This window comes from Lepidochelys kempii, chromosome 27 (assembly GCF_965140265.1).
Source record: "Lepidochelys kempii isolate rLepKem1 chromosome 27, rLepKem1.hap2, whole genome shotgun sequence".
Lineage (NCBI taxonomy): Eukaryota > Metazoa > Chordata > Testudines > Cheloniidae > Lepidochelys > Lepidochelys kempii.
The window spans coordinates 14,174,864-14,202,853 of NC_133282.1; the positions used below are offsets into that span (position 1 = coordinate 14,174,864).

The following is a 27,990-nucleotide window of genomic DNA, read 5'->3' on the forward strand; positions in this document are numbered from 1 at the left end:
ATAGGGAGTTGATGCCTGGCCTCCAATCAGGAGGGAGACAGGGCCAGGCCTCGGCCAGTGGGGAAGCGGCAGGGGCGGGACTTGGGGACCAGGAAATGGTGTCAGGGCTGTAAACAGGCACATGGAGGGGCTGTTAAAGGTACAGCGTCCCGGGGGGGAGGGAAGGATGGGGGTGGCTAACAGGAGGTGGGGGACGGAAGTGGGGGGTCCATACAGGGGGCATATGGGGGAAACAGAGGGAAGGGGATGTGGGGGAGACAGACAGGAGCAAGGAGGGAAGGGGCAGACAGGGGACATGTGGGGGGAATAGACAGAGGGAAGGGGCAGACAGGGGACATGTGGGGAAAACAGAGGGGGAGGGGCAGACAAGGCTCCAGACAGGAGACAAGTGGGTTCAGTTAGGGCGAGGAGGAGCGGATGGGGATCAGACAGATGTCATGAGTGGAGGGAAGTCAGGCAGAGGACAAGGAAAGGAAGAGGGGAAAAGAGACAGGAATAGACAGGTTCAAATACATGAAGGGTTGTTACAAGGAGGATGGAGAAAATTGGTTCTTCTTGGCCTCAGAGGATAGGACAAGAAGCAATGGGCTTAAATTTCAGCAAGGGAGGTTTAGGTTGGACATTAGGAAAAACTTCCTACCTGTCAGGGTGGTGAAGCACTGGAATAAATTGCCCAGGGAGGTTGTGGAATCTCCATCATTGGGGATTTTTAAGAGCAGGTTGGACACACACCTGTCAGGGATGGTCTAGACAATACTTAGTTCTGCCTTGAGTGCAGAGGACCTCTCGAGGTCCCTTCCAGTCCTATGATTCTATGAGGTTACAAGAAAGGGAGGAGGCCAGACAGAGGGCAAAGAGGGAGCAAAGTGGGCAATCAGGGCTAGTAAGGGTGGAGGAGAAGGGAACAGAGAGCAGTGAAGGGCCAGACAGGAACAGGATGAGGGAGAAGCAGGTGTCAAAATAAGCAAAGGGCTGTTTTTACAGGGGGGTTGGGGAATCAGATGTGGGACAAGGAGGGGAACATGTGCATCAGAGAGAGGGGAGGGAGATAGGGGAGAGGGGTCAGAGGCAAGGGTGATGGGGCTACTCAGAGAGAAGGACGGAAAGCTAAACTAATCCTGAACCCAGAGAATGTGTGTGTGGGTGCTGGGGGGAGGTAGAAATTGGGGGCTGGATCGACAGGACCAATGGTGAGAGTGTTAGGACAATGTCAGATCAAAACTGGTATTTGTATATAATCCTTCTCCATTTCTTTTTCCCTGCTGGTGTCTCTTCCCATCTCTCTCTCCCTTCTCTCTTCAGCAGGTTGAGTTTTCCTCCCTCTCCTCCACTATGTTTCATTGGGGCTGGAAGCTGTGGTGATGAGAGCCAATGTCTGGTGGTGTAACTGACCTGCAAGCTCTGCAGAGCCACCTCCAGGCCATGGAGCAAGGGACAGGAGATGGCAAGCAGCCAGACGATCACCCACTGTACAAACTATCTGAGCCTGGGCTGGACGGTGCTGCTCTCTGCAGCCCTGACTTCCAGCAGCCCCAGGAGCTGGAGCTCCAGGAGTCCCGAGGACATGCCCCCCCAGAATGTACCAGGTAGGAGGTGGGGACATGCCACAACTGATTCACCCAGCTGGACCCACGGAGAACTGGTGGGAAGGCACAGGAGTGGGGCACTTGCGGTGACTTTTTCAAAACGCAGTGTGGCTTAGAGGCTAGAGCACTGGACTGGGACTCAGCAGACCTGAGTTTAATTCCTGGCTTGGCTGCTGGTCTGTTGGGTGACCTTGGGCAAGCTACTTCACCTCCAGCTTTAATGGTGGCTGTTGTTATGGGACACCTGCCCAGCAGGAACTGAATTGTGACCCTGAAGCTTGTTTCTTACAATTCCTTGAACAGCCAACTGATGGTAACAGCTGGCAGTCACTGGGCTGGATTTGAACTGTAACTAACAGGGGAAAGGCCCCAGCTCCCTTAGCCCTCTGGTCCCACTCATTAGATCCCAGTTCCTAGGGAATGACTCTGCAGGGCCCCAAAAGCAGCAGCTACAATTCAGAATCTCGTGTGAGTGTAGCAGATAGGGCGCTAGACTTGGGTTCTATACCCATCTCTGCTGTGGAATCTCTAGGCTGCTTATTCTAATCCCAAACCTTAATTCCCTGTCCATAAAGTGGAGATAATACTTCCCCCATATCCCAGGTGTGCTTTGAGGATACAGTCTCGTTCTGGTGTCCACAACTGAAGATGAATTGGAGAGAGGTCAAAGAAGAGCCACAAGAATGAGTAAAGGATTAGAAAATGCCTTGTAGTGATAGATTCAAAGAGAGGGTTCAGGTGTGACTTGATCACATTCTGTAAGTACCTACATGGGGAACAAATACTTAATAATGGGTTCTTCAATCTAGCGGAGAAAGGTCTAGCATGCTCCCACGGCTGGAAGATGAAGCTAGACCCATTCAGACTGGAAATAAGGTGTACATTTTTAATAGGGAGGATCATTAACCATTAGAATAATTTACCAAAGGTCATGGTGAATTCTCCATCACTGCCAAATTTAAAATAAGACTGGACGTTGTTCTAGAAGATCTGATCAGGGAATTGTTTTGGGGGAGTTCTCTGGCTTGTGTTGTACAGGAGGTCAGACTAGATGATCACAATGATCCCTTCTGGCGTTGGAATCTGAGTCCATGAATAAGGGTGAGGTGCTCTGATGCTGCAGTGAAGAGGGCCATCTAAGTCCCTAGATAGAGTGAATACAATAGCTTTAGCTGGGGAGAAAATGGAAGAGCTCTTTGTCATTAGGACCTGTCTGATCTCACAAGCTAAGCAGAGCCTAGTCTTTGTCTAGGAGACTTCCACGGACCACCCCAGTGCTGGTGATTTGGCAGCATACCAGGAGGTTTTTGCATTAGTTTAGGTTTTTGTATTAGTGCAAGGTCCCTGCAATGCTCACCAAAGTCAGACGGTCTTTGAATACGCTGTCTTTTGAATCTCACCGAAAGCCACAATCCTGAAGGCTTGTGGCCATTAAAGACCCTCTGGAACTTTTCACAAGAGTTAGCCCCAGTAGCCTGCCCAGTGGTGGAGTTCCAGCGGTTCCAATCTACCTCCAGAAATTCCCCCTGGAGTTTCAAGTGGATATAACATTCTCCTTCACTTCCTCCCATAAATTGCTGTGTTAAACAGCTGCCACATACCACCCCAGAGGTGGCTGCATTTCACTGGTGGGTGATGTGGTTGCTGCATGCGCACATGTGCATACACACCGTTTGTACAGTATTTGGAGACAGTAAGGGCTGGAAAGATGTGATTTAATTATAATCTCTTCTTTTTGGCTTTTGTCTGCTTCCAGCGCCCAATCCCATGGAGCCCTGAGCAGCCTTGGGAGGCCCAGCCACTCTCTGCTGTGCGTGGAAGAGGAGGTCAAGAACCGGAAAAGACCCAGGCTCTCCAATGGACCCGAGGCCAGTCCTAGCCTTGTCTCTCACTTCCGTCGTGCGCTGAGCGGGCCACAGCCCCAGGGCCCATCCCCCTTTGGACACATCCTTCAGAGCAATAGCCTGGATCTCCACAGCAGACGTCCCCAGGACGGGTTGCCACACACCAGGACTCTGGACAATCCCAGAGCCACGCATTCTGGGGCCTCGGTGCTCTACAGGCCCAGCCCAGAGCCACTGGAGTCTCCATCCCTGAATTACGGACTCGAGGATTGCTGCCCATGGAGCGGCCGAGCTCCCTCAGGAGGCAGCAGCATTAGCAGCCAAGCGAGCAAGGTGACGGGTCTATACGCCGAGCTGGTCAAGGAGCTGGAGCTGCAGATGGCCGAGCTGCGGAATCTCCTCGCCTCTCGGGAAGAGGCCGCCATGTGGCAGGAGAGGAGGATCAAGGAGCTGGAGCTGGAGAACCAGCAGCTGAAGAGCCAGCTGCGGAACCTAGAGGAGCAGAACGACCTCCTCTCCAGCAGGAACGGGGCAGGGGCAGCGGCAGCCAGGACAGTGCTGCGGTCCGGAAACAGCTGTGTTGGTAACCGAATCCTCCTTCCCTTCCTGCCTTAGCATCGTGGAGGCAGTTTGCAGCTATGCCAGCTCTGATGGCGTTAACCCGATCTCGGGCTCCAAGGCCTCTGCTGGTCTCTACATTCCCCACTTAAAAAGGCGCCCAGCCGGCCAGAGGCATCAGAGCGTGTATGGTGGGGGGGCGTCACCTTATCCTGAGGTGTCAGGCCTTGGCCCAAGCTGGATGCAGCAGCTCAGCCTGATGGACCAATGGTCTGATCCAGCTGGGCAAAGCCCATGTCCCTAGGTCAGAGCTGGGAATACCTGTGTGTGAGCTCAAGGCTTGGTAGCAGACTCTGGCCTCCCCCTGCGCGTTCCGTGGGGTCCTGCCTCCAGCTCGAGTGGGGTGGCTGGAACTCTAGCGGTTCTGCCAAGAGAGAAGAGCACGGCCAGCAGCTCTGTAGAGAGGCCCCTGGGCTGGGATCAAGGGACAGGCACCTGTAGGAACTCTGGGCAAGAAGTGGGCACCAGGGTGGATAGGGAAGGACCCCTATTCTGCGTGTGTGCCTGGGACTCTCGTGAGACCCAGCTCAGCCTGAGGCCAGGCCAGGGATGGAATTGGTTTCCCATGGGCCTCTGCGATGCTCAGTTCTGTCTCTGTGTGCTTGTCTCTCCCCAGACATCAACGAGAGCAACATCCAGTTCCTGAAGGGCCTGGTGGGGCTGCTGGAGAGCAACACGGCGTTGCAGGTGGGTGCCCCAGTGTCTACCCTTGTCCGAGCAGTAGCTACCAGCACCTTGGAGGCAAAACGCTTCCCTGGCTTGTCTCCCTTCCAAGGGTGCATATGAATCAGAGAGGCCGGAGATGAAGAAACCCCATTCGAGCCCATCTGCCCAGCCTCTCGGTCCTGGAGAACATTTTCTAGGGCGTGGCCCACTGTAATTTTAAATATTCCAGACAATGGGGGGATTTTGCTCCTGGGGAGATGATCCCACACTCTCTGCTGTCATTCTTCCCTCCCCCGCACCCCCCCATATCCCAGTTAAACCCTATTGTATCATTGCAGGGGCAAGCCGAGTCTCCTGGGCACCCCCTTGGTGTTTCCCCCCTTCACAGCCTCTGATCACGTCCTCCTGTTAGCCAAGCCTCAATGATTTAGCTCAGTTTCTCCAGCCAGGACCCTGCTCTTCTCTGAACACCCTCCAGTTTCTGTCTGGTGTTGAGGAGCAGAGAACTGAAAGCAGGTTGGGTCAGAGTTGTATGGAGGACCTGTCCTCTCCTGGGAGGCGGGAAGGGGTGGAGGCAGAAAGGGATAGCTCATTCGTCACCCAGTTTTTCCACCACGCATCCCTGTGTGTGGCATCCCCACGCATTCGTTCCTATTGCAGGCCAATGGCCTCCAGCCATTCTCCTCTCCCAATATGGGGGAGCAGAGGTGCACCTCAGCTGAGGTCCCCAAAAGCCCCCCGGTCTGGAGGATGCGAGCTGGGGTCCCAAGCAGCTTCCCACCCTGGATCAGCACAGAGGACAGCTCGGGGAGCCCCGTCACGCTCAGTGATGCCACCTGCTTATGGGAGGAGAACGTACAAGATATGCTGCCCGATGGCACCCCAGTGTGGGCATCACCTGTGGAGGTGGGTGATCCGCGATCAGCTCCTATGTGGGCCATTGCTCATTGACTGCATGGGGATACTGCCTAATGGGACCCCGGGAGGGCACTGGCCATAATTGGGGGTGGCGCACACGCCTCGGGAGGGAGGGGGGATTGGGCATTATCTTTTCTCCTTGGCGCCAGAACCATCCCTACCCTTCCAGGTTTGCCCTATAGTATCTGGGGTGCTCTGCAGCACTCAGCTTGCAGTTCTCAGTGTGGCCGCTGCTCTCGGACAAACACCTTCCTGCCCTATTTTAAGTAGGCCCTTGCCTAAATTCCAGTTTAAAGGCAGGAGTGCAGGTGAGTGACTAGAGCAGGGAGGCAAGAATCCTGGGTTCTAATCCTGGCTGTAGGATGGAGTGTAGGCTAGTGGTTAGAGCAGGAGATGAGTCAGGACTCCTCGGTTGTATTCCCAGCTCTGCCAGTAACGTGCTGTGTGACCCGAAGCAAGTTACTCAACCTTTCAGTGCCTCAGTTTCCCCATCTGTAAAATGGGGGCTGATATCCCCTCACTGAGATCCATGGGCTTGGGCCTGAGAAAGGACAGCTGGGGTTAGCCCAGCATCTGTCGCTCGTTTAGCCTACCCGGGGGGGTCTGCCTGAGTCTCCCCAGATTTCAGGCACCCACAAAGAGCGGAATGACGAGGGGCTTCTCTCCTTTTGCCCTAGGAGAATGGGAGGCCCAAGCTGGAGCTGATCCCCAACTCGGGGGTCTACATCACCCACAACCAGCTGGACGACCTCTCGCAGGTTTCCACCGACAAGCCCAAGCTGATGACCAGGCGCCTGCTGGATTACTTCTTCTCCCGGGAGACGCTCGCCAGATCTTCGGCCACCGGCCAGCGCATTGCCCACAACAACACGACCATGGAGAAACCCATCCGCCTGCCGGTCGCTGTGGTAAATGCTATCAAAGGTAGGGGGGGTGGGTAGGGGGCTTTGTGGCGGGAGATGGGGTGAGGCTGGGGCTCCCAACGACGCAGAGGGTGGAGAGCGCGCATAGTATCGATCCCCTGCAAAAGGGACAGGATGACGCTGTTTGATCCTGGCCGATGGGTTTCTTCTGCTCACCTCCTCCATTGTCCTTGCCCAGCAGGAGGGGTTCTGTTTGGTACAAAGTCGGACCGCCTGAGACTGGATCCACAGAACTGGCGGATAGCGCAGGCAGGGGCAGTTCAAGCATCCGTCCCATAGCAAAGCCAACAGGACTCAGGCCTGCTTGGGGTTTTCCTCGGGCAGCCTCTCCCCTCTGCATGGCCTGTTCAGTTCTCAGCTCCCCTGATGAGACTGCCAGAGCTGGCCAGTTAATGCCAGGTGGTGATGGCTGCTGAGGATTGGGACTAGCTGCCTACTGACAAGAGGACCGAGCCGCCCCACTCCTTTCACCTTGGCCCCAGGGAGATAATGATTTTCAGTCCCTGGCGAGCCGGGCTTGATTTGAATTGGGGACCTAGAGAAGAAATGCTTAGAGCCCATTCCCAGCCCCTCGAAGCCTCCAATCTGCTATTTGGGAATATATTTTATCCGTACCCTCATCCGTGCTGGTACAACTTTCCCTTCTGCCGTAGTTCAGGACCCCCAAACGCAGCAGCGTTGTTACTGCCAAGGAAGTCATTGGGCCTGACCCAGCGAATTACAAAACGTAACCACCCAGCATTAGTGGTGAGATGCACGTGAGGCTGCAGAAAGAGAGGGTTAGTTTTAATACCCCAAGCTGTGTGCCTGGGTTGGACAGGCAGAGACGCCGGAACAATTCTGACAGGAGATGCAGGCCAAGGTTTCCAGAAAGGGTCCACTCGAGGCACCTGAAAGGGTCCTGATTTTCAGAGTGCTGGTGCTGAGTCAAGGGGTCTCAGATTGGGCACCCACAAGCCAAGGCAGCCCAGATCCCCAGTCACGCCTGCCAGTCTCGCCCCCTGCACTTTACACACCTTCAACTCACTAGCGTTTCTGATCTAGTTAATCAGCCACCCTCGCGCAGTTCCTGTGACGTAGGGATTACCACCCCGTTCGGCAGCAAAAGATTCAGACTCAGAGGGTGAAGATACCACCGTGCTAAATGCAAGATCAGATTGGATGGGTGATGCCCAAGGTCGCAGAGCAAGTTAGTAGCACATCAGGGATGAGAGTGCAGGACCAGGGGCATGGTGTCCTTGTCTGGGTCCCACACGCTGCATTGCGGGTGAGCGTGGGTTTTGCATGATGGGATCTGGCGTGATTCATCTCAGTGGATTCAGAAAAAGCCAGAACTACGCTGGTTTTTTGCTCCACTTCTCTGCCCTCCCCACTCTCCTCCAGAGTACGTCACCAAAGTGTGCGGCAAGAGCTGCAACTTCAACGCCGTGATCAACAGCAAGTGCGGCACCTCCCGGAGGGCGGTCAAAAAAATGATCATCAAAATGGAGTAGACGGCAACGTCCATCGAGACAACGGCGAACCAGCTGCCAGCTCCCAAGACGCTCCTCAGAGGATCCATCGCCCCCTACTCCGACGTACGCTGGCGGGAGATCGACACAGCGGTGCTGGTGGCCCAGGTCCCCTCCCACACAGCTGCATTGGGGGTGAGCATGGTGGAGGTAACGCACCCCTCCCAGCAGACGTTACGGGGGCCGCCGTGGTGCAGTTTAGTACATGCACCACAAGGCCTGAAGCGCCTGCTGTGTGGCCGTCCTGGGGCATTCAGTCCTAGCATACAGACCTCGGTGCGTGCATTCCTGGGGAGGGGAGACTTAACGCCTTCTAAGGAAGCATCTGGGATCTGCCGCGCCTGGGGGAGAAGAGAGCTGGCGGGTACGTTCTGGCACAAGAGCTCTGATGTTCCGTTCTAACGAGTCCCTGAGGAGGGAGGGTTGATCCCAACTGGGACGCTGCACTCACCCATGGGAAATCTCGGTCCTCTTTCAAAACTGGCCAGCTCCAGTCAGGAATCCCGGCTCCGTGACGCTGAACATTAACACTGCGGCCCTCTCCTCCGCCTGTGGGCAAACTCTTCTCCCCTCACATCGGACTGAAAGAGGGACAATGCTGGCAGTGGAACGGGGTCCAGGCTGCAGTCACGGCACTGGACTCTCTGGCCAGAGCAGGGGAACTTCTGCTTTGAAACAGTTCTTACCAGACTGTTTAACCGACCGGGCCTGTAGATTAACTCAGAGCCTTAGTCTTTGTGGTGGTGGTGGGGGGATTTCATCTCCCTCCCACAGGGCAAGGTCTGCTCTCATGCGGAGGCTCACGGTGCGGCTCAAAAAGCAATTTCTCTGCTCATTGTAGGTGTAATAATTTAACTGTTGGCGAGGCATTATTCCCCCCCCCCGTAAAGAAAGTTCCCATAAATATTCGTTCTTGTAAATAAAATAATCTTTCCTCTCCCCCCAATTTCCCTAATAAAGGCTGGAATGTAACAGTTGTTTCTCCCGCCTGCTTCCCCATGCTGAGGGTGGAGGGGGAGCATGGAGGAATTTATAGTCTCTAGGGTTGTCACAGAGATTAGAAGTAGCGCTAAGCTGCCTACGGTAGACACAGCCAAAACAGGCGGGGTAATTTTAACCAGGAGTTCTTTCCATCGTACAGCATCTGGGGCAGGAGGGCTTCCCCCCACTCCCAAGCCACGATTCAGCCTGAACGTCTCTGTCGGGTGACCTGAAAGAGAATTCAAAGTGGCCCGTTTGGTGCAGTTATTGGCCTCCTCTGGCAGGCTCAGAATGGAGCAATTCCCACCTTCCCATTTCCGAGGGTGAGCTGACCCCGGACGCTGAAGCTGGCTCCTTTAAGAGGATCCTTCTCTTGCTTCCAGGAGATGCTACCAGAGCACAGCAGGGGCAGCGTGTGTGTGGAGGGGGAGGGACGGAGGTGGTGGGACACTTTCCAATGACTCCAGTTCCTGAGCAATTTCCCCTGCCCTCCAGGTCACCGGGCAGCTTTTGAAAGTCATCAACTGTACTTTTTCCTGCCCAGTGCTGGTGAATGGGGCTTGATTGAAGGCCTTCGGGTATCCGGAGCAGGGACAGCACCAGGGCTTCCCCAGCATTGCCCCTGCCCTGGAGAAGGGGGTTTAAAGGGCCGAGCCTCCTCCATCTGATTTTTGGTTAAGAATGTCCCATGCCCCATGTCCTCTCGACATGGACACTCGTCTGTGGGGAACCAGCAGCTCATTTCCCAAGGTCAGGCAGGTTAGAGGGTAAAGCTTGTGTCGCCCTATCCAGGGAAGGACTCACAGACCCACAGATGGTTCTGAGGTCCGGCCTGACTGTACCAACGGGATCCTTTTTTGGGTGAAGCTTGGGAGGATGGAGAGATGCTCCAAAAGACAAAAGCCAGTGGGCAGCAACTGGAAAGCTCTTTGCAACAAGGACTGTCTCTTATTCTAACGCACAGCTCCTAGTACAATGGAGCCCTACTACAAATAACAGTGTGGTCCAGTGGGTGGGGCATTGGCCTGGGATTCAGGACACCTGGGTTCCATTCCCAGCTCTCCCACTGACCTTGAGCAGGTCACTTCCCCTCTGTGCCCCGACCTTTCTCCTCCCAGCTTTTGCCTTGTCTAGGTAGATTGTCAGCTCCTTGGGGCAGAGACAATGTAGGTGGCTCCAGTGGATGGGGTTGAAATCTCAGCGGGTCTCTTGGTGCTACTGTGATACAAACAACTGACCTGGTCACCCCCCACCACTCCCCAAAAACTGGTCCCTTTTACCAGGCGTCACGCTTACAAGACAAAGGATCCTTTGCTTCCCATGCTGGGTTTGCCTCTGGCGACTAAATTTATTTAGCAAGAAAAAACTCTTGGCTGACTCTTCACCAGCCAGCCAGTTACATCGTTAATAAAGAACAACAGATCTGTCACTTAATTCATAAAACATACCTCAAGCAGTTACAACTAAAAAATAAAGTGGATTTTTTTTTTTAATTTAAAAGCTCAAAAATAACAAGCCATATGTTTTTGAAACATGTAGTAAACACGGAAGCAATATAGTCTATGATACAATATACACTATACACAGTGATGGGCTGCCGGGGGTGGGGGTGGAGGTTGGCATTATGGGCAAAAGAGGATTTAAAGATCCAAGATTCAAAAGGAAATGCCATGTCACTGAGAAATGAAAAGGAAAAATAAATCAGCGGAGAGGAAAAAAACCTCTTCAATTCATAATTAGAAAAGAACTTTGGAGGGAAAAGGATTGGGAGGGCAGATTATTAAACGGGCTCAATTAAATAATAAAAAAAAAAAAGCACTCACGATACACAGTGTTCATACTTGGGAGCTGGGAGCATAAGGCAACAATTTCCATAGAAAAAAAGGGCCTTCCAAAGGAGTTTATAGAGAGAGATATTTATAGATATTTATAGATTTTAAATATAAAGTAGGAATGTGCCGCAGAGCGCCAGGTGGGCTGTCTGTGGAGTGCTGCCCCCCGCTGTGTCGAAGCTTCACAAGCGCAGGGAATGGGGGGGCACCGTGAGAAAGTTTCACCGGCATCCTTGTTCCGTTTACATGAGGATGGCACGGCACGGCTTGTTCAGTCCCCCCAGCCCGCGACGCAGCGAGGAGCATCTGCCGCTCGCACCCACGTTAGCATTTTCCTTTGGAAATAAGGGCTTCCCCTTCGTCCCGGCCCGTGCAATCAATGTCCGGCTCTGACGCGCTCTGCGGAGGAAGGAGCTGGATTCCCAAGGACTGTGCTGGAAGGCGGATGGCTTCCGAGGAAGGAAGATCAGCAATGACTCCTCTCCCCGCGCAGACACCTCTGGGAGGGTATCAAAGCCAGGAGCGCGACTACGGCTCTGGAGTCCCAGGCTGGCCGTCTGCCCAACCCCTACGCCGTACCCATGCCGGGGACTGTCCATGGCAGTGCGGGGCTTAGCCAGTGCTCGAGGGCCAGCTGGCGGCCCCCGCGTCTGGCTGCCGCTAACCCTACAAGTTCTTGGTGGCCAGGTGGGTTTTATAGTGCTTCGTCAGGTGGTCACTTCTCATGAAGCGCTTTTGGCACTGTGCACACTCAAAACGCTTATCACCTGCCAGGGAAACAAGAGCAACGTTCAACGCGCCAGAGGCCAGTGCTTGCTGCTGCAGCCGAGCCTCGATCGCTCCAGCTCTAGACTTACGCCCGGAAGGGCGCGTGTTGCGTCCTCATGCCGGGAAGGGGGAATGCACCGATGCATGCTCCCCTTCCCGCCCAGCTCCCCGTGTGTACAGCTAACGCCCCGTCCCTCCCCCTGCAGGGAGATGACGGATCTGTGCCAAGCTGCAGCTGGGGCGACGCGAAAGCAGCAGAGACCCCATATGCTCTGGAGCCCCCCTCCCCATCGCCTAGTCAGCAAAGCGCTCGGCGGGCAAGGCGGCAGCATGCTCTGGGGTTACTGGTGAAGCGGAAGCAGGAGAGGGGGGAGACAGTCCCACAAGACCAGCTCCGAGACACGGCAGGGCTCTCCTGGTGGGACACGGGAGATGGGGAGCAGGTGCGGCGGGCAACAGACCTGTGTGCGTCCGGGCGTGCCGTTGCAGCTCATCGCTGCGCGTGAACCGCTTCCCGCAGAAGACCCAGTTGCAGACAAAGGGGCGCTCGCCCGTGTGCAGGCGGACGTGGGCCCGCAGCAGCGAGGTCTTGCGGAAAGTTTTGCCGCACTCAGGGATGTGGCAGATGTGTTTCTTCTTCCCCTGATCCCCTGACCTGCAGGGACAGGAAACCATCGCGACTGTTACTCTTGCTGATGTGGGGGCGGGGAGGGGCAGAGATGGCTGGCACTGTCTGTCTCTCCCCCCGACAATCACCTGTCCCACCCCCATCTGCCCGCTCACCTTTTCTCCCCGTCCTTGCAGTTGGGGCAGGTGCATGCCATGCGCCGCCTTTTCTCCCCAGGCTGGATCTCCCCGGACAGCGCCTGCTCCATCTGCAGCTGGATCTGGGTTGGGCTCAGGCCGCTGATGGTCAGGTTGTTGCCAGACACGTTTTGGACTGTCAGCTGCTGCTGGCCTGCGGGTGAGAAGCAGAGGGAGAAGGGTATTAAGGCTGCTGCTCGGCGTTCCCCTGGGAGACCCCCAACCCCAAGCGGAGACGCAAACGTCTCGCTGCTGGCGTTGTACACGCCTCTTTTCCCATATTCCCCACACAGGCAATGCTCCAGCTGCCTAAGCAGATCAAATCCTTAAAAGGGAGGCCTGGCAAAGGGAAAGGAACCAGCTCCAATAATGTGACCAGTCCCTACTCAGCACCCCCAGATTTTGCTTCCTTTCTCCTCTGTGCCACCCTAGTATGCAGTGTCCCAACGGCCCTGGACCCCCCTGTGGTGCTGGCCCTTTAAGGGGGAGGCAAGTCCCTTTTTTCTGAATATACTGTGCGGTTTTTCAAAGTTTTCAATTTAACCCTTGGGGGCGGGGGGGAACAATCGGAACAGGAAACGAAAAAGAAACTTTGAAAAAACGTGCAATATATTTACAAAAAAAATGGGACTTACCTGGCACCCTGAGGGGCCAGCTCCAAGCTCCGGCTTCAGGGACGCGGGAGCCTGGGCCGCGCCGGGGGCTGGAAAGAAGAAAACTGATGTCAATGTCAGCGAGTGGAATTGATCCTCCCAGGGCCCCTGGGTGACGGAAATCCAACATCCTTCAATGCTGCTGAAAAAGGTCAGCTCAGCGCCTCTTCAGACCGAAGCCCTGTAGCTACTGAGCAGATGCTTTCCCTTCAGCAGGCCTCAAGACTGCTCTGCAGGGATCCTTTCTCTGCAGCAGAGAGGGCAGCTCAGCTTCCACAGTGCTTGGCTTCACCATGGGGGCCCTCCAAGCAAGTGGCCAATAAGCGCCAACTGTGGAAACAGGGCTGAGACACCCATCAACTCATCTCACGTATGGAACAGCCAGCAGGCCCTGCAGAGCCTGGGCTGGATCTGAACTTGCAACCCTTGAGGTGGAAGGTTCCATCATCATCTCAGGACTAGCCTCCTCAGCTGGTAGCTGGTAATTTACCATGAAACCACTACACCACGGTGGATGATGCAGACAGGAGTGAACATCTGGCCAGTGCCGATTCATTTATTTGCTGGTTTCGGGACAGATTTGTGTGCAAGCCACAAATCATGGCAGCTCACTTAGCAACCGTTCTGTATTTTACACTGCTTTGGTTTAGCCAAGCGAGGAAGGACAGCTTCCAACTTAAAAATCCAGCTGGGAATCTTGCCACTTCCTGCTGAGGAAGAAGCCCTCTGGCAGGTCTTTCTGGATCAGAAAACAGATTGCCTTTTCCCAGACAGAACTTCCTTTCCTGATGCTTCCTGCAGCAAACGCCTCCCAGCTGAGCTCTGGAATGCAGAAACGTGCCACTGAGAGCAACAGGTCGATCTACCACATTGGCTGGGGGCAGATGCAGGCAATGATGGAGCACACCACAGAGCCATGATTCTCCGAAGTCAGTTATGAAAGGAAGTGTCTATGTCTGCAATGCCACCTTGGAACAGGAGGAGTTGAATGCAGTGCAGTATTTGCAAACTCTCTGTTGCTAAAGAGATCTGGAGACTGGGCTAAGACTCACCATTACTTCCAGCCTGCACAAATGCAGGATGGCAGTTGTGGTTTTGATATTTTCTCTGGCATGGTAGGAAAGTCACTTGCCCTAAGAAGAGGACACAGGGCTGTGTCCAGAACTGAACAGCAAGGGCATTATGAAGCAGGAGCTGTCATGGCTTGGGATGCTCAGCCACTCAGAATTCACTGGATTTCTTTCTCATCACTAGTCCGTGACCAGCGCTTGGAAAATTTTAGAGATCCTGAAAGCATCTGTAGTGGTCTGACTACTGGAAGCACTTTCGCAGTAGCCTTCCCCATGTGATTGTGGCAGGGAATAACCCACCACCTGCTAGAGCAGTGGTTCTCAAACCGTGGGCCGGGACTCCAAAGTGGGCCGCAACCGCATTTTAATGGGGTCGCCAGGGCCAGCATTAGACTTGCTGGGGCTCAGGACTGAAGCTGAAGGCCGAGTTCCAACCCCACCCAGGATGGCGGGGCTCGGTCTCCAGCCCCCTACTTCCCCCAGGGTCATATGGTAATTTTCTTGTCAGAAGGGTCTGTGGTGCAGTGAAGTTTGAGAACCCCTGTGCTGGAGAGAAGAGATGAAGGCTTTACACTGCTTGGAAACTGGGATTCCAAGCTTTTGGGTTCTAGCACTAATGGTTTTGTTTTAAATAGCCGCTGCCTAAACAACAGGCAGTTGAAAGGCAAAAGAATCAAGATGGAAATCGGCAGGAGGGCTGGTACAGTACCCTCTCATACCACCTGACAGGGATAGACTAGGACAAAGCAGGAATTCCAGCTCTCCAAACCATCTGCCTCTAGTCTCGGGGTGGTCTGATAAGTAGGTGAGCTTAAAACTCACTGGGTCCGTACATCTACCAGGACTTTCGGGAGATTGGTTCAGGACCCAACAGAGCAAGTCAGCCCTCAGACAGGTGTGACTATCAATCCCTGCTTTCATTAATTAACTTGGTTGCTCAGAGAGGCTGTGAAGCACCCTTGTAGAGTCTGGGGCTCAGCACAGCTGATCTATCAGGCGAGGCCTCCCTAGGGCTGCAGTGAGATACAACGAGGGATCTTTTGGGACAAAAGGGGCTATAGAATTGTAGGACAGTTAACACTCTGAAGTACTCGGTCACGGGCACCAGGGCTTGGCTTAAGATCCAAATGAAATCTACGCAGCCAGCGAGGAAGTTCCTGGCCCCCAGAACCTTTAAGGCTTTGGGAGCTCAGATAGTTTCTTCCCCCCCTACCCCGCCCACCTCCCCAATCAGCACACATCACATCCCTAGCACTAGGGTGTAACAGTGCATATCCCACCTCCGGTGTTGGTGATTGTGACAGGTACGCCTTGGACTTGGACACCGTTAATGTTGATGGTCTGCATCGCCTGGGCCGCAGCCGCCAGCTGGGCGGCGTTCAAGCTGATAATGCCTCCAGCAGGGGCGATCTTCGGCAGGGGGCGCTCTTTGCGGGCAGCTGGCTTTTTGCAGCTTCCTCCTGCTTGGGCACTGCGGGACATGGGGCTGCTGCAGGAGGTGGGAGAAGGGGCCACCGTCACAGCCGGGGTTTCCTGAAGTAGCACGGTCTGCAGCTCCCCTGAAGGTGTTTTGAAGTAGACCTGAAGGAAGAAGGAAACGGGAAAGGACTCAGACCAGCCGTCGCTTAGCCAGAGCACAAATACGGCCCCGTGTGACTCACAGGATTGGGACGATGGGCTTCGGGTCCAGGACACCCAACGCCACCATAGTAAGTCCGCAATTCGCGAGGAATTAAATGTAATTAACGTACACTACGGCCAGCCTGTGAGAGGGGTTTTCTGTGCCCTCCCAGCGCTGGGGCCGCCCTGGATCTCTCCACCTAGTCATGATCAGTCAAGAATCAGGAGTTGGCTATGTAAAAATAAGGCAAGTCCTGCAAGGATCCATCACAAGAAAGGCTTCTAACACATAGGAAGGTGACTGCTTGCCACACACCAGTCACATCCACCCCTCTCCCTACAACAGACGAAAAGACGCCTTCCACCTCCCTCGCGACACATCAAACCACCATGCTTGCATAACATGGAAGTCTGGGCTTCCAATACATAGCTTGAAAGGAGAAGTTGCCCAGGTATTTCTAAACACAAACCCCGCCTGCAAAGAGATTCCTATCTCATGCAGTACCCCCCGGCCACTCTGCCTTTCCTTACACACCACCAGCTGAGTCACTGATCGTCGGTGGATCTCCCAGACACAGATGTACCCCCCAGAAAGGGTTAAGGACCTGGTACCTGCGTAGGAGTTGGCTCAGCTGCCTGGATCTGAAAGTTCTGAGAGGACTTCTGGGGGACGGTAGGGAGTGTGGCAGAGGCCGCCTGGACCACTCTCAGGGCCTGCTGGGGAATCTGTACCACCTGCTGCTCTTGCTTGGGTTGGACCACCTGGACCTGCTGCACCACCGCTGGCTGGCCTGAGCCAGGACTCTGCACTATCAGCAGGTTATTTCCTGCCTGGATTATGTTATCTGCCGTAGTCTCTATCAACACTGTTTCCACTTGCTCGGCCACAGCCATGGCTGTCGTCTGGGCTGGTGACATGGCTTTCTTTCTAGTCTTTTTACAGGGTTTTGACGGGCTCTCGGCTATGATCTGAGCCGGAGCGCCAGGGTCCGCGGCATTCACCAGGTTATTAACTGGCAGGGTTAGTGTCATGTTGCCGCCACCGGTCAGCTTGACAACATTGCTTGCACTCTGCACAGACGATGCCCCGGCCTTGTGCGCGGGAGCCGGCTTGATTGGCACAGGCTTGTGCGTGGAAGAGGAGGGGGTAATGATCGCTTGGTTAGTGCCGGGAATAATCTGAATCTGGTTGGCTAGGTTCTGTTGAACTTGTATGGTCTGCCCCCCTGCTGCTTGAATCTGAGGGACAGTCTGGTACTGGATGTTCGTAGACGAGCGGGCCCCTTTGTTGATCATGGTTGGATTCTGAATGGCAAAAACCAGCTGCCCCCCAGGATAGGATGTCCCAAGCTGAGACCCTTGGATCTGGAAGAGGTTCCCTTTCGACGACAAGATCCCAAAGCTGTTCTTACTGGAACCCAGAGGAACTGGTGCGGGTTTGATGGGGACAAGTTTTCGAGGTGTGGGCTGAGGAGGGGCCGGAGGAGTGACGGCGGCTTCCACGGCAGGAGGACCGATTTTGCTACATGTCGCTGCAAGCAGGGCTAGTGGAGATGGCTGAGAGTCCTAGAGGAGGAGACAGGAATGAAGAGACGGGTTCGAATTGAGTTGGTTCAGCTGATGCAGGAGATCAGTTTCAGAGGTGATGTAAACACAAAGCAAGCTTCTAAGGTTTCTGTACAGCTGTCAGAATCTTCCTTACCCATCACCAGTGCCTTTGATCTCAAAGCACATCCCCCTTCGGAGATAGGCTGGTGTTACTAGACCCATTAAGCAGATGGGGAAAATGAAACACAGAGGGGAAGGGACTTCTCCAAGGCCACAAAGTGACTCAGTGGCAGAACTAGGAAGACAAACCAGGAGACCTGGCTTCCGGTCCTGTGTTTTACAAGCAGGGCTTTGGAGCTGTGCTCCGGCTCCACTCCAGCTCCAGGCAAAAACCTGCAGCTCCACTGCTCTGGAGCTGCTCGCGGGCTCCGCTCCAAAGCCCTATTTACAAGGCCACCCTTCCTTCCAAATCAACAGCACCAACCTCTACAGAGACAGGGGAGGAAGCTCTGCAGGAGATGCTGATCCCCTGAGGGCGCAGTAAAGCAGCCACTAGCAAAACGGTTTCACAAGCACATTACACAGTTGTGCGTGGTGTGTCCCCCGCAGTTCTCAATGCCACAGTAAGGAGCCACGCAGTCGCCCTCTCACCTGTGCTGTGGAGGCAGCAGGCTGCAGGTATTCACTAGGACTGACTGCCGCAGTGGCTGCCATATTGTCCTCTTGACCTGCAGGGAGGAAACACACAGGAGGAGGAGTAAGGCTAACGTTGACAACAAGGAGTAGTTCTCACCCTTCTGCATCACCCCCAGCCCCGACGCCTAAAGGAGTCACATAACGCGTCCGTCCTCTGAACTAATCTTGCCTTCCAAAATCATCAGCGCTGACGCAACGAATGGCTCAGTTCCTGGCAGCATGCGCCTTCATATGAAGTGGGATTTTATCGATTCGCAATTTGTTATTTCAACCTTTGCATGGATTGTTGCTAATGGTAGAAGGGACCATTACATCACCATGGGCAGCAAACAGAAGCAAAGGATCAGAAGACAGAGGGAAATGGATGGACTTCCTCGATTATTTATTTGTGTCTTAGCAGCACCTAGGGGCCTTGCATGGAGGTTGGGGCTCTGCTGCACTGGGCACTCTACAAACACAGAGGAAGAGACAGATAGTCCCTGCCCTGAAGAGCTTACAGTCTACACAGACCAGACAGAGAAAGGGTGGGCGGAAGCCCAGAGACTTGCCCGAGGCCATGAAGATCAGCAGCAGAAAGAAGAGTAGATCCTCTGGTCTGACTCCCAGTCCAGTACTCTCTCTGCAGGTCCATGTTGCCTTCTGTTTGCTTCCAAGGGAATGTCTACACTGCCAAAAAACCCCTGTGCAGGGCGTCTCCGAGCCTGGGTCTATAGACTAAAAACAGCCATGTAGACATTCTGGCTTGGGCTGGAGCTCAGGCTCTAAAGCCCACCCCACTCCCTGGGCTTTGGAGTCCAAACAGTCTACACTGCTGTTTTCAGTGCCGAGGCTGTGGACCTGGGCTCGGAGATTCACTGCCATGGTTTTTTTTTTTTTTTTTTTGCCGTGTAGACATACCTGAAGTTTTCTATCAGGGTAAAGTTTTAATGCTGTTTTGGGTTGGAAACAGAGTCAGTGCCGATTACTTTGGTGTGTTATTGGTGCAGAATGTGTAGAAGTCATTATGCAATTATGGGATAACTCTCTGCTGGAGGTCCCCTGCTTGCAGTGCAACTGCGGGAGGTCGAAAGGAAAATGCTAATGTGCAGATGGACAGGGAGGACATATAGCTGCAGCACGCAAAACAAAAGGACAAGAAAGCACGGCGGATGATTTCATGAGAGCCAAAGCTAGAGAGTGGAGTACACAGGGTTTGAAATAGGCAACTGAATAGGAAGAGAGAAGAGCTCAGGACAAGGATGAGGCTACACTAGGTGGAGACAGGGTAAGAAAAGTGCTTGTTTGACACATTTAGCAGATGGAAGCAGAGCCTGCAGTAGCAACCATCTCAATTATTTGAATACTCTGATTAGATACTATATTCCTGTTACACAGCATCAGAACCTGACAGGTCCAGCACTCGCTGGAGGTTTCCAGTATGACCGTCAGCAGTGAAAAGGTTAATACTGTTAGCACTTAATGGAAATACTTGCGCTTCTCCACTAACACCCTTCTGACAGGAGTGGGCAAGTTCTCAACTTCTCAGCCCTAACGCTCATGCTGCAGACTCCAGCGAGACAGAAGGGAATGAGGAAGGTTGCAACGAGCACAGCAGAAAGGATTGCTTTGTTACAGGCTTAAATACAGTGAAGCCAGGAAAAGACCCTCCTAAATCCTTAGAACTTGCAGAGTCTTTTGTCCTGGAGAAGACATTTTGTCCATGATATTTCCTTTGGCAAATTCCCCGGTCATCCCACCTAACATTCTTGGTATGGCTCAATAGCTTGATAATATTTACCTAGAAGACATGCCAGTAGGAGCTTTTTTAAGCCCAAACTCTCTGCGTTACAATCACTGGCAGGGTACGGATTTGAAATGGGGAGTTATGGACATTTGAGGAATATGGGTGTTCACAGACACTCTCCCATCTCAGAGAGACAAAGGGAGGGGTGATCTTCAGCCTAAAGGTCTGGCATCCTCTTTCAGAAACACTGACAATACACTAGCCCCAACCAAAGGCTGCATCTGCACAAGGAAAAAGAGGCTGGTTTTGGACCACATGGTAAAATGCCAGTGTGGACAAGGCAGTCTGTAGTTTCACAAGTGTCGAGATGAATGCGGGGAGGGCCTACGGTTTATCTCGACTAGCTAACACTTGTAAAAACAACAATTGCCTAAGTCCACACTAGCATACTAACAAATGATTCAAAACCACCTTTTTTCCCCCTGGTGAAGACACGGCCTCCCCGTAAGCAGAAGGCAAATGCTGAAGTCCAAGAAAAGTGATCCACTCATGACATGGAGAAGCCAAGTCTTAGCTAATAGGGAGGGGAAGCATTTAGTTCCAGTTTGCTTCGCTTTGCTGCTATGAGCAAAATCAGCCCATTTACAAGGAGACGGGTCCTCACAGCAAAGCATGGAATGATCTCAGAATGGGTAGGCAGCTCTCCAGCTTCGGCTCCCAACCTTGGGGAGATGTACAGTACCCATGCACCCTGCACACACCATGAGCCATAGCAGTCAAATCAAGGATGCAGTATCCACACCCCCCAAGAACAGCAACCAACACCCTAAGTAACAGTGTAAAGGAAGACACCACAATGGGAGAGAAACAGAATGGCAGGCACGGTCTCTATACAATCGGAGACACACCGCACATGACAGCTCAGTCTGCCTCAGCCTATGAAAAGATGGGAGGAAAGGAATACAGTCTTGACATGCCAGGAGTGTGAACCCTGGGGCTATTTACCACCAGCTACAAGATTTGACTACTTCTCCGGTGATTCAGACAAGGTGGATATTCTTGACTAGTGCTTGATAGTACTTTCTTCCACACTGCCTCTCACGTATGGAAGGAGGATATCTGTAACCATCCGCAAAGCCACCCCCCTGACCTCCTGCAAACTCTCCTAGGCCATGATGCCTCTAAAAAACTTGACAACGGTTAGGCGGCTGGTGTGCTAAGGCCACTGCCCATCATGCTGACCAGGACTGTCTTATTGTTCCCTTCTGCTCCCCAATCTGTTGGTATTCACCTGCTGTCTCATGTCTTATCTCTAGATGACAAGCTGTTTGGGGCAGGACCCTCTGTCCGTACAATACCTAGCACCATAGGGCCAGGGTCAGTGACTGGGGCTCCTGCAGGCTACCACAGTATAAATAATAAATAGTAAATATAACTGAATTACATCAGTATTTCTTACAGGTAGGTCAATGGAGAGACCTAGTGAATTAACATACTGTGCTGCTTAATTTGATTATCAGTGTAAGGAGTAGCTCTAGGAATCAGTGTGTGTCTACACTTTACTCAACACAGGAGCCAGTCATAAGATCTCAATACAGCTCAGGGCTAGGAGAAACGCTATTTATATATTTCAGATGCAATTAAACCCATAACACTTAGTAACGTCAATGTCCTTTGCCCTCATTCTCCTGTTTGCTGTTTTGACTGCCCTGAATGTTACTGACCAGTCTTTAAAACTATCGTTGGTCAGCAGAGACACAAAACTTCTCTCTGAGCAATGCCGAACGTTTCCCCAAACAGAGAGTAGCAAACAAACTGAGCTAGCGGGTTCCAAGCCAAGTCACCAAGGAGTCCACTTCCCAAAAGCAGACAGTTCAACACTGAGTAAGGAAAGACTCCAGGCTTCTCCCAAAGCTACACAAAGGCTGTTTCACATCCTGCCATGGCCAAGTGCATAAATCCTCACAGAGAGCCAGTTTAGAGATCCCAGAACCTGGGACATCATCAGATGGAAATTATTTGCACCAGTTCTGACAGAAGGGCATCCATTCCCTTCAAGCCACTCTTGCTCATTCACTGTGGTAACCTCTCAGCCACCGAAGCATCAGATGTTAGCGCCCAGCTCGCTGGCCTTTGATAAAAGGGTAGATTTTTCCCAGAAAACCAGGGGCTTGAACTCCTGCCCAACCTAAATGACTGTACCCTCCCTTTCAGCAGAAGCAGGAACTGCTATGGATTAATTTCTTGGATGGCACATGAGTGACATTAAGCCAGGCCAAAAAATGAAACACATTAAAGGGGCGTGGGGGGGGTGTCATTAACCTTTATAAATCAATTAGGGGGATAAATGTGGAGAGAAAAGTCATCTCTCTGTGTTTGCTGTTTGAACCCAGTGTTAATCTGTCACCCAAACATTTCCTCCCAACATCCCCTGGTGACAGTTTGACATTTTGAAAAGGCAGCAGAGTACAAATCCACTTACAGCATGGTAAGACCAATGGGCTACTTAAACACAACTTCCAGGAGCCCATCTCTCTGTCCAATTCAGATTTGGGGACAGAACCATAATTTACTAGAGTAAATGTTTCCAAGCCTGTAGTCTTCTGGGCTACAGACCTTTATGAGAAGCAGGAGAAGTTCCTCCTTGGCAAACTATCAGCATTTGTCATCATCTAACAGCAGTTTGCTGTGAGCTACTCACTTATTCACCAAGAAGTCACTTAACAATTCAGAGTCACTTTGCCCTTCTGTAAACCCACAACTACAGTCAAGTGCCAAACGGAACAGAACACCCCTTGAACCTGTCAGAGAGCGCTCACTCAAAGTTACAACCTCTCTGTCCACCCCATTCCCACTGTACTTTGGCTCTCTGCCTTGGAAGACTGCTGGCTGAAGAGTTGTTTCTTTTATCAAGTTATCTGAGCAAATACAATTAGGACTTGTTCCTGCCCTCGGATACACAAACAGGGACACGTAGGTACTAGCTAACTGTCCAGATACCGAGTCTTTAAGCATGCAGGCTAAACAGCTCTCTTCGTTAGTTTAGAATGCATTTAAAAACTCCACCGAACTGCAAACTGAGCAATCAAGCTGCACAACAAGAACAAGAAAACTTACCAATCGCGCCAGCCAATAAGAACCCATTTCCAGCCAGTAGTAACGCCTGTTAGAAGCCAGCTGGAACATTCACACCAGCACGATTGGTAGGTTTTCTGAAAGGCGACTGCTTCACTTGTCACAAGACTTAATTTTTTGAAACTCTGCCATTATCTTCAACATTCTACAAAAGATATAAAGGGAAGAGTGGTTTGGGTTTTTTCCCCCTAATGATAATTAGCCCCTTTCATTGAAGCTCTGCCATCAGGAAATTTTCCTTTGTACCCACAACTTCCTTCTCAGTATAAAGAGCCTATGCAAATACTTACATAACACACCTATCAATACTCAGTACCACAAGTGGCAAAACATGTCTCCAAGTCCTGCAATCTGGTCTACGCAGGCAGTCTTCTACAGAGATATGAAGACTACGCAGGTGTAAAAGATCTATCTATGGTACTTACTACATTACTGTAGGATCCAAGTGCCTCACAATCTTTAATATATTTATTCTCACAACACCCCTCTGAGGTAGGAAAGTATTGCCCCCATTTTACATATGGGAAACTGAGGAACAGAGAGGCTGAGTGATTTGCCTGAGGTTGCAAGTCTGTGGTGGAACAGGGATTTAATCCCACAATTCTCAGTTCCCAGGCTGGCCCCCTAACCACTGAACCATCCTTCCCACCCATATGGATCACGTTGCATGGCTGGAGTTCATGTGTGAAAGAAACTACACTGGAAATAAAAAACACAAAGGAACATCCACCTAACCAAAAGCAGCCTTTGTACATGTGGCTACAGCTGACCTCACCAAATCACAGCTTTAGGTAACATGGCTCTGTTCTTACTGGGGACAGGCCTAAAAAGGAATAAGATGTTAAACCAATTGAAAGATGGGGACAGAAGCTTCCTCTTTTGCAGAGGATTAGAAATATATGTTTACTGCAGTCAGACAGCAGATTCAGGAAATTTAAAAATAATTCCTAAACCCACAAGTCAGATTTTGGTTTTATTTCTCAATTCTTCACAATGGTTATGTATTATTTGTTTAGTGTCAACAAGATGCTTGGAGCTGCACATTGGGTAGGTGAGCAGAGCTCTAGTTCTACATTTAATAGGACTGCCAGATAGATTAGGTCCAAAATTTAAGGCTAATGGAGAAAAAATGGATCTTAGTAAAATTGTTCATAAGGATTAGATGGACCTTTGGTCTGACCCAGTATGGCTGTTCTTAAGTTCTTATTAGCTTGTGATGCAACACACACCCCCCTGAGAGACGTAATAAGCCAATTTAACCCCCCTGTGTAGCTAGTGCTAGGTCAATGGAGGAATTCTTCTGTCAATCTAGCTACCTTAGCCTTTTGGGCAGGTGGATTACCTACCGCACCACGAGAACCCCTCTTGTTGCTGTAGCGAGCGTTTACACTGGAACACTACAGCAGCACCACTGCAGTTGTGCTGTTGTAGCATTTTCAGTATAGACACAGCCAAAAAGAAGTTACAGGAAAAATATTTTTTCAGTGTGTTTACTCTGTGGATTGGCAAGCACGGTGTGTTTAGTTGGTTTCACTGTTACCCTGTAGAGCAGTAGTTCTTAACCAGGGGTCCACATACTCCTGGAGGTATGCAGAGACCTCCCAGGGGGTACATCAACTCATCGAGATGTTTGCCTAGTTTTCCAACAGGCTACATGAAAGCCCTGGTGAAGTCAGTACAAACTAAAATTTCATATAAACAATGAGTTGTTTATACTGCTCTATAAACTATACCCTGAAATGTAAGTACCATTTTATATTTAAATTTATTTTATTATATGGCAAAAATGAGAAAGTCAGCAATTTTTCAGTACTAGTGAGCTGTGACACTTTTGTATTTTTATGTCTACTTGTTTACCAAATCAGTTTTTAAGTGAGATGAAACTTGGGGGTACTCAAGATAAATCAGACTCTAGAAAGCAGTACAATCGTCTAGAAAGGTTGAGAACACTGACATAGAGGCAGCTAGCAAAGGAGAAACAAATATTATGAATTTAAGGCCAGAAGAGACCACTGTGATGATTTAGTCTGACCCCCTGCACAACACAGGCCAGAGAATTTCACCAAATGGTTTCAGCATCCAGCCATAACTTCTGGTTGAAGTAAAGCATGCATCTGAGAGAGAGAATCCAATCCTGATTTATTAAAAATCTGAAGTGATAGAAACTCAACTGCATCCACAGATAAGTTGCTCAAGTGGTTAATTATCCTCCCTGTAAAATGTGTGCCTTATTTCTTTTTGCTAGATATTACTTATTCTTTAGTGCCAGTTATACTAATTTATAAGACCCTTGTAAATATCCACAAGGGAACTGAAAATTTTAAATAAAATTTATTTTCAGGAATTCAAAGGGTGATCTCTAGTAAAAACCATTTTTTAAAAAATGTGTCAATTTCAACCTAACAGCACCCCTCTAATATTCTTAAGTGTTTATCACTAAGGCAAACTGTTTTTAAGATACAATGTTTAACCTGAGTGGTCTCTCTAGCACCAAAACTTCAATATGTTAGCTCTGGAGTTTCTTCATCATCAATTCTGATTCTGTAACACCTTCTTTTCCCTCAAAGGAGAAAGTTTTCACTATAACCAAATTTGTAACCAGCACATCAGGTTGCACTAAGGCAACACAAGACTTACATTTTACTTTGCTATACTAAGTGTGCTGTATTGCTTTGTCCTCAATAGACTTTTTAGGGAAATCCCCCACTATTTCAGTTTCATAGTACTGTAACAGTGGGAGTGCTACCGTGGACAAAGTATAGATGGCTACTAGTGCTTTGACAATATATATGTCATGTTATGCAGATGACTGGCTCCCAGGCACATGCCTGCACACACACACTCTTATAAGTTAGATTTAACATAGTCCTAACCCCAAGATATTGTTTTGAGTCACTTGGTCCCAGACTCTGGTCTCTAAACTCGTACTTCACAGCCTCCCTATAACAGACAGTAGGAGACATCTGGAGGGTGTGGATATTTTAACTGCTTGATAGTAAACACAACATGGCCCTTGGGACTCCAGCAGCATCAGGGAATGAGAGGGTGATCAGGCCCTGCAGAGACTTCCATCAGCATCAGTCCTGCTGCACACTGTGGTTCCCAAAGCATCCCATGCAGGTGAGGTTCTCCAGCTCCAAGCACCCAGGGACCAAGAATCCCTACATCCCCACACACCCCTGCTAACCCCGTCAGTTTCACCCCCACCATACCTCCTGTACTGTAGGGAAGTAGATATCCAGTTAATCCCCTCCATGCCCATCCCCGGGCAGCCTATTCACCCCTTTACCCAAGGTGCCACACCAAGCCCTTAGGAACAAAGTGCCCTCCACACCCACCTCAATGCACTTGGGGTTGAGGGGTATGGAGATTGGCATGGTCCCAATGTCCCTCACCCTATCCCCATACACTGAGGACGATGCAAACCCTGAGCCCCCTGCCCAATCCCAGTGTCCCCAATGCACTGGGGGACCACACAAATCTCCTGACTCCCTATCCATCCCTAAGGCCCCCAAGTGCCCAGCCCAATGCACCGGGGAACCATGCAAACCTCCCTCCCCCATGCCACCCCCCCCAATGCAGCAGGGGACCATACAAACCTCCCTGCCCATCCCTAGTGCCCCCCAATATCCAGCCCAATGCCCCGGGGGACCATGCAAACTTCCCTCCCCCCCACCATCCCTGATAGCCCCCAATGCCCCGGGGGACCATGCAAACCTCCCCCTCCCCCCCGAGACTCCGGCGCAGCACGAGCTGCGGGTTCTTAGGGAGGCGGGTTATCCCCGCCCGCCCCGCCTCCTCCCGGGCCCCGGAAGCGCCGCCCGCCCGCAGCCCGGGGAGGGCGGAGCAGGGAGCCCCACGCCCCCTTCCGGGTCCCCGTTCCGCCCGGGTCGGCGCCGCTCCCGCCCCGCTGCCCGGGCCCCGGAGCCCAGGCCCGGCCCCGGCCCCGCCCCCGCTCTCGGGCCCCGGGGCGGGAGCTCCCGCGCTCTGCCCGCCCGGCCCCCCCCGCCCCGGGCAGGGGTGAGCGAAGTGCACAGACCCGGCTGGAGCGGAGGCGGCGGCGGCGGCTCCGACCCCCTCACGGCGCCATCTTCCTCCTCCTCGGCCGCCCGGGCACCGCCCTGAACGCCCCGCCCCCTCGGCTGCCATACGGCCAATCCCCACCCGATCCGCACCTTCCCTGGCCAATGGGAGCGCGGACACACTGGCAGTGCCCAGTCAAGAGCCACAAGCCCCTGATTGGCGTCTCCGCCGATCAATCGGATCCAGTGATGGAGTGCCAGCTGCACCAATGAGCGGCTCATTTGAGAATGACGGACGGATCTGGGAGATCAATAGAAAGACGGCTTTCTGATTGACGATGCGGCTTACCAATAGACGGAAGACCAAACTATCGCCCACTGGTAATTGATTGACAAGTGAATGCGGGGGGGGGGGGAGTGGACTAAAAATAGGCGGGATTTTTTTAGTAGAATTCTACGATTGGTCACTACAGACGATGATTGATATGTATAATAGCCAATTAAAAAGCCAGACAGTCCAGCTCAACCTCTTATTGGTTCTTCTAAATCAGCTGGGCTGTGAATTCTGGAAGGTTAGTAACAGCGACAGCTGTTCCCCTTCAGAGGTGGTTGCATTTCAGTGTTGGGCCTTTCACTCCTATAAATGTACATAACTTGTTCCAAATTGGCTGCAGAGGTTGGGTGCCCAGCTCTGGACTGTAAGAGGTGCTGACCCCACCCCCAGCTCCCAAAGAGTGACTGGCATTGTGGGCACTCAGCACCTCCGCAACATCAGAGGCACATAAATCAACAGCCACTTTTTTGGGAAAATGATGCAATTAGCCGCCCTGTTCCACCACAGAAGTGGTTGCATTTCAGTGCATTCCTGTAGGGAAAGTGTTGTGGGATCCTGTGTGATGAAGGAAGTTACATATTAATACCTAATTCCTTTTAGTAACATAAAATACATAGGTTTCAGCGTAACAGCCGTGTTAGTCTGTATTCGCAAAAAGAAAAGGAGTACTGGTGGCACCTTAGAGACTAACCAATTTATTTGAGCATAAGCTTTTGTGAGCTACAGCTCACTTCATCG

The 27,990-nt window shown here is 51.9% G+C and overlaps 2 protein-coding genes across 9 annotated transcripts; one reads left to right on the top strand and one right to left on the bottom strand.

The window, feature by feature from the left end:
- Positions 1 to 72: 72 nt before the first annotated feature.
- LOC140904062 (uncharacterized) lies at positions 73 to 9,038 on the top strand. 5 transcript variants are annotated; one of them, XM_073326298.1, is made up of 7 exons: positions 73 to 139; positions 1,303 to 1,586; positions 3,343 to 4,013; positions 4,665 to 4,735; positions 5,375 to 5,620; positions 6,310 to 6,556; positions 7,939 to 9,038. In XM_073326298.1, the coding sequence occupies exons 2-7, from the start codon at positions 1,372 to 1,374 to the stop codon at positions 8,046 to 8,048; spliced, it is 1,560 nt and encodes a 519-aa protein (XP_073182399.1). In that variant the 5' UTR covers positions 73 to 139; positions 1,303 to 1,371; the 3' UTR covers positions 8,049 to 9,038. The 5 variants fall into 5 exon arrangements, with proteins under 5 accessions (XP_073182399.1, XP_073182404.1, XP_073182403.1 ...); XM_073326303.1 differs by having other exon boundaries at positions 6,310 to 6,540; XM_073326302.1 differs by having other exon boundaries at positions 84 to 139; positions 1,306 to 1,586.
- Positions 2,548 to 27,038, bottom strand: SP2 (Sp2 transcription factor). 4 transcript variants are annotated; one of them, XM_073326296.1, is made up of 8 exons: positions 26,936 to 27,037; positions 22,879 to 23,041; positions 17,994 to 18,070; positions 16,407 to 17,360; positions 15,455 to 15,755; positions 12,431 to 12,605; positions 12,109 to 12,302; positions 10,371 to 11,646 (listed from the first exon to the last, which is right to left on the bottom strand). In XM_073326296.1, exons 3-8 carry the CDS (start codon positions 18,054 to 18,056, stop codon positions 11,546 to 11,548), a joined length of 1,788 nt encoding a protein of 595 aa, XP_073182397.1. In that variant the 5' UTR covers positions 18,057 to 18,070; positions 22,879 to 23,041; positions 26,936 to 27,037; the 3' UTR covers positions 10,371 to 11,545. The 4 variants fall into 4 exon arrangements, with proteins under 4 accessions (XP_073182398.1, XP_073182397.1, XP_073182396.1 ...); XM_073326297.1 differs by lacking the exons at positions 10,371 to 11,646; positions 22,879 to 23,041; positions 26,936 to 27,037 and adding exons at positions 2,548 to 2,730; positions 18,587 to 22,860; XM_073326295.1 differs by lacking the exon at positions 22,879 to 23,041 and having other exon boundaries at positions 26,936 to 27,038.
- Between the last annotated feature and the right edge of the window lie 952 nt (positions 27,039 to 27,990).

Bases quoted from the DNA above. Each gene is read 5' to 3' on its own strand.
- LOC140904062 (XM_073326298.1), top strand. From the start codon at position 1,372: ATGTCTGGTGGTGTAACTGACCTGCAAGCTCTGCAGAGCCACCTCCAG. The intron at 1,587-3,342 runs GTAGGAGGTGGG...GTCTGCTTCCAG, and splicing joins GCCCCCCCAGAATGTACCAG to CGCCCAATCCCATGGAGCCC. The intron at 5,621-6,309 runs GTGGGTGATCCG...CTTTTGCCCTAG, and splicing joins TGTGGGCATCACCTGTGGAG to GAGAATGGGAGGCCCAAGCT.
- SP2 (XM_073326294.1), bottom strand. The intron at 17,361-17,993 runs GTGAGAGGGCGA...CTCCTCCTCTAG, and splicing joins CTGCTGCCTCCACAGCACAG to GACTCTCAGCCATCTCCACT. The intron at 11,647-12,108 runs GTCTGTTGCCCG...TTTCCCTGGCAG, and splicing joins GCACGCCCGGACGCACACAG to GTGATAAGCGTTTTGAGTGT.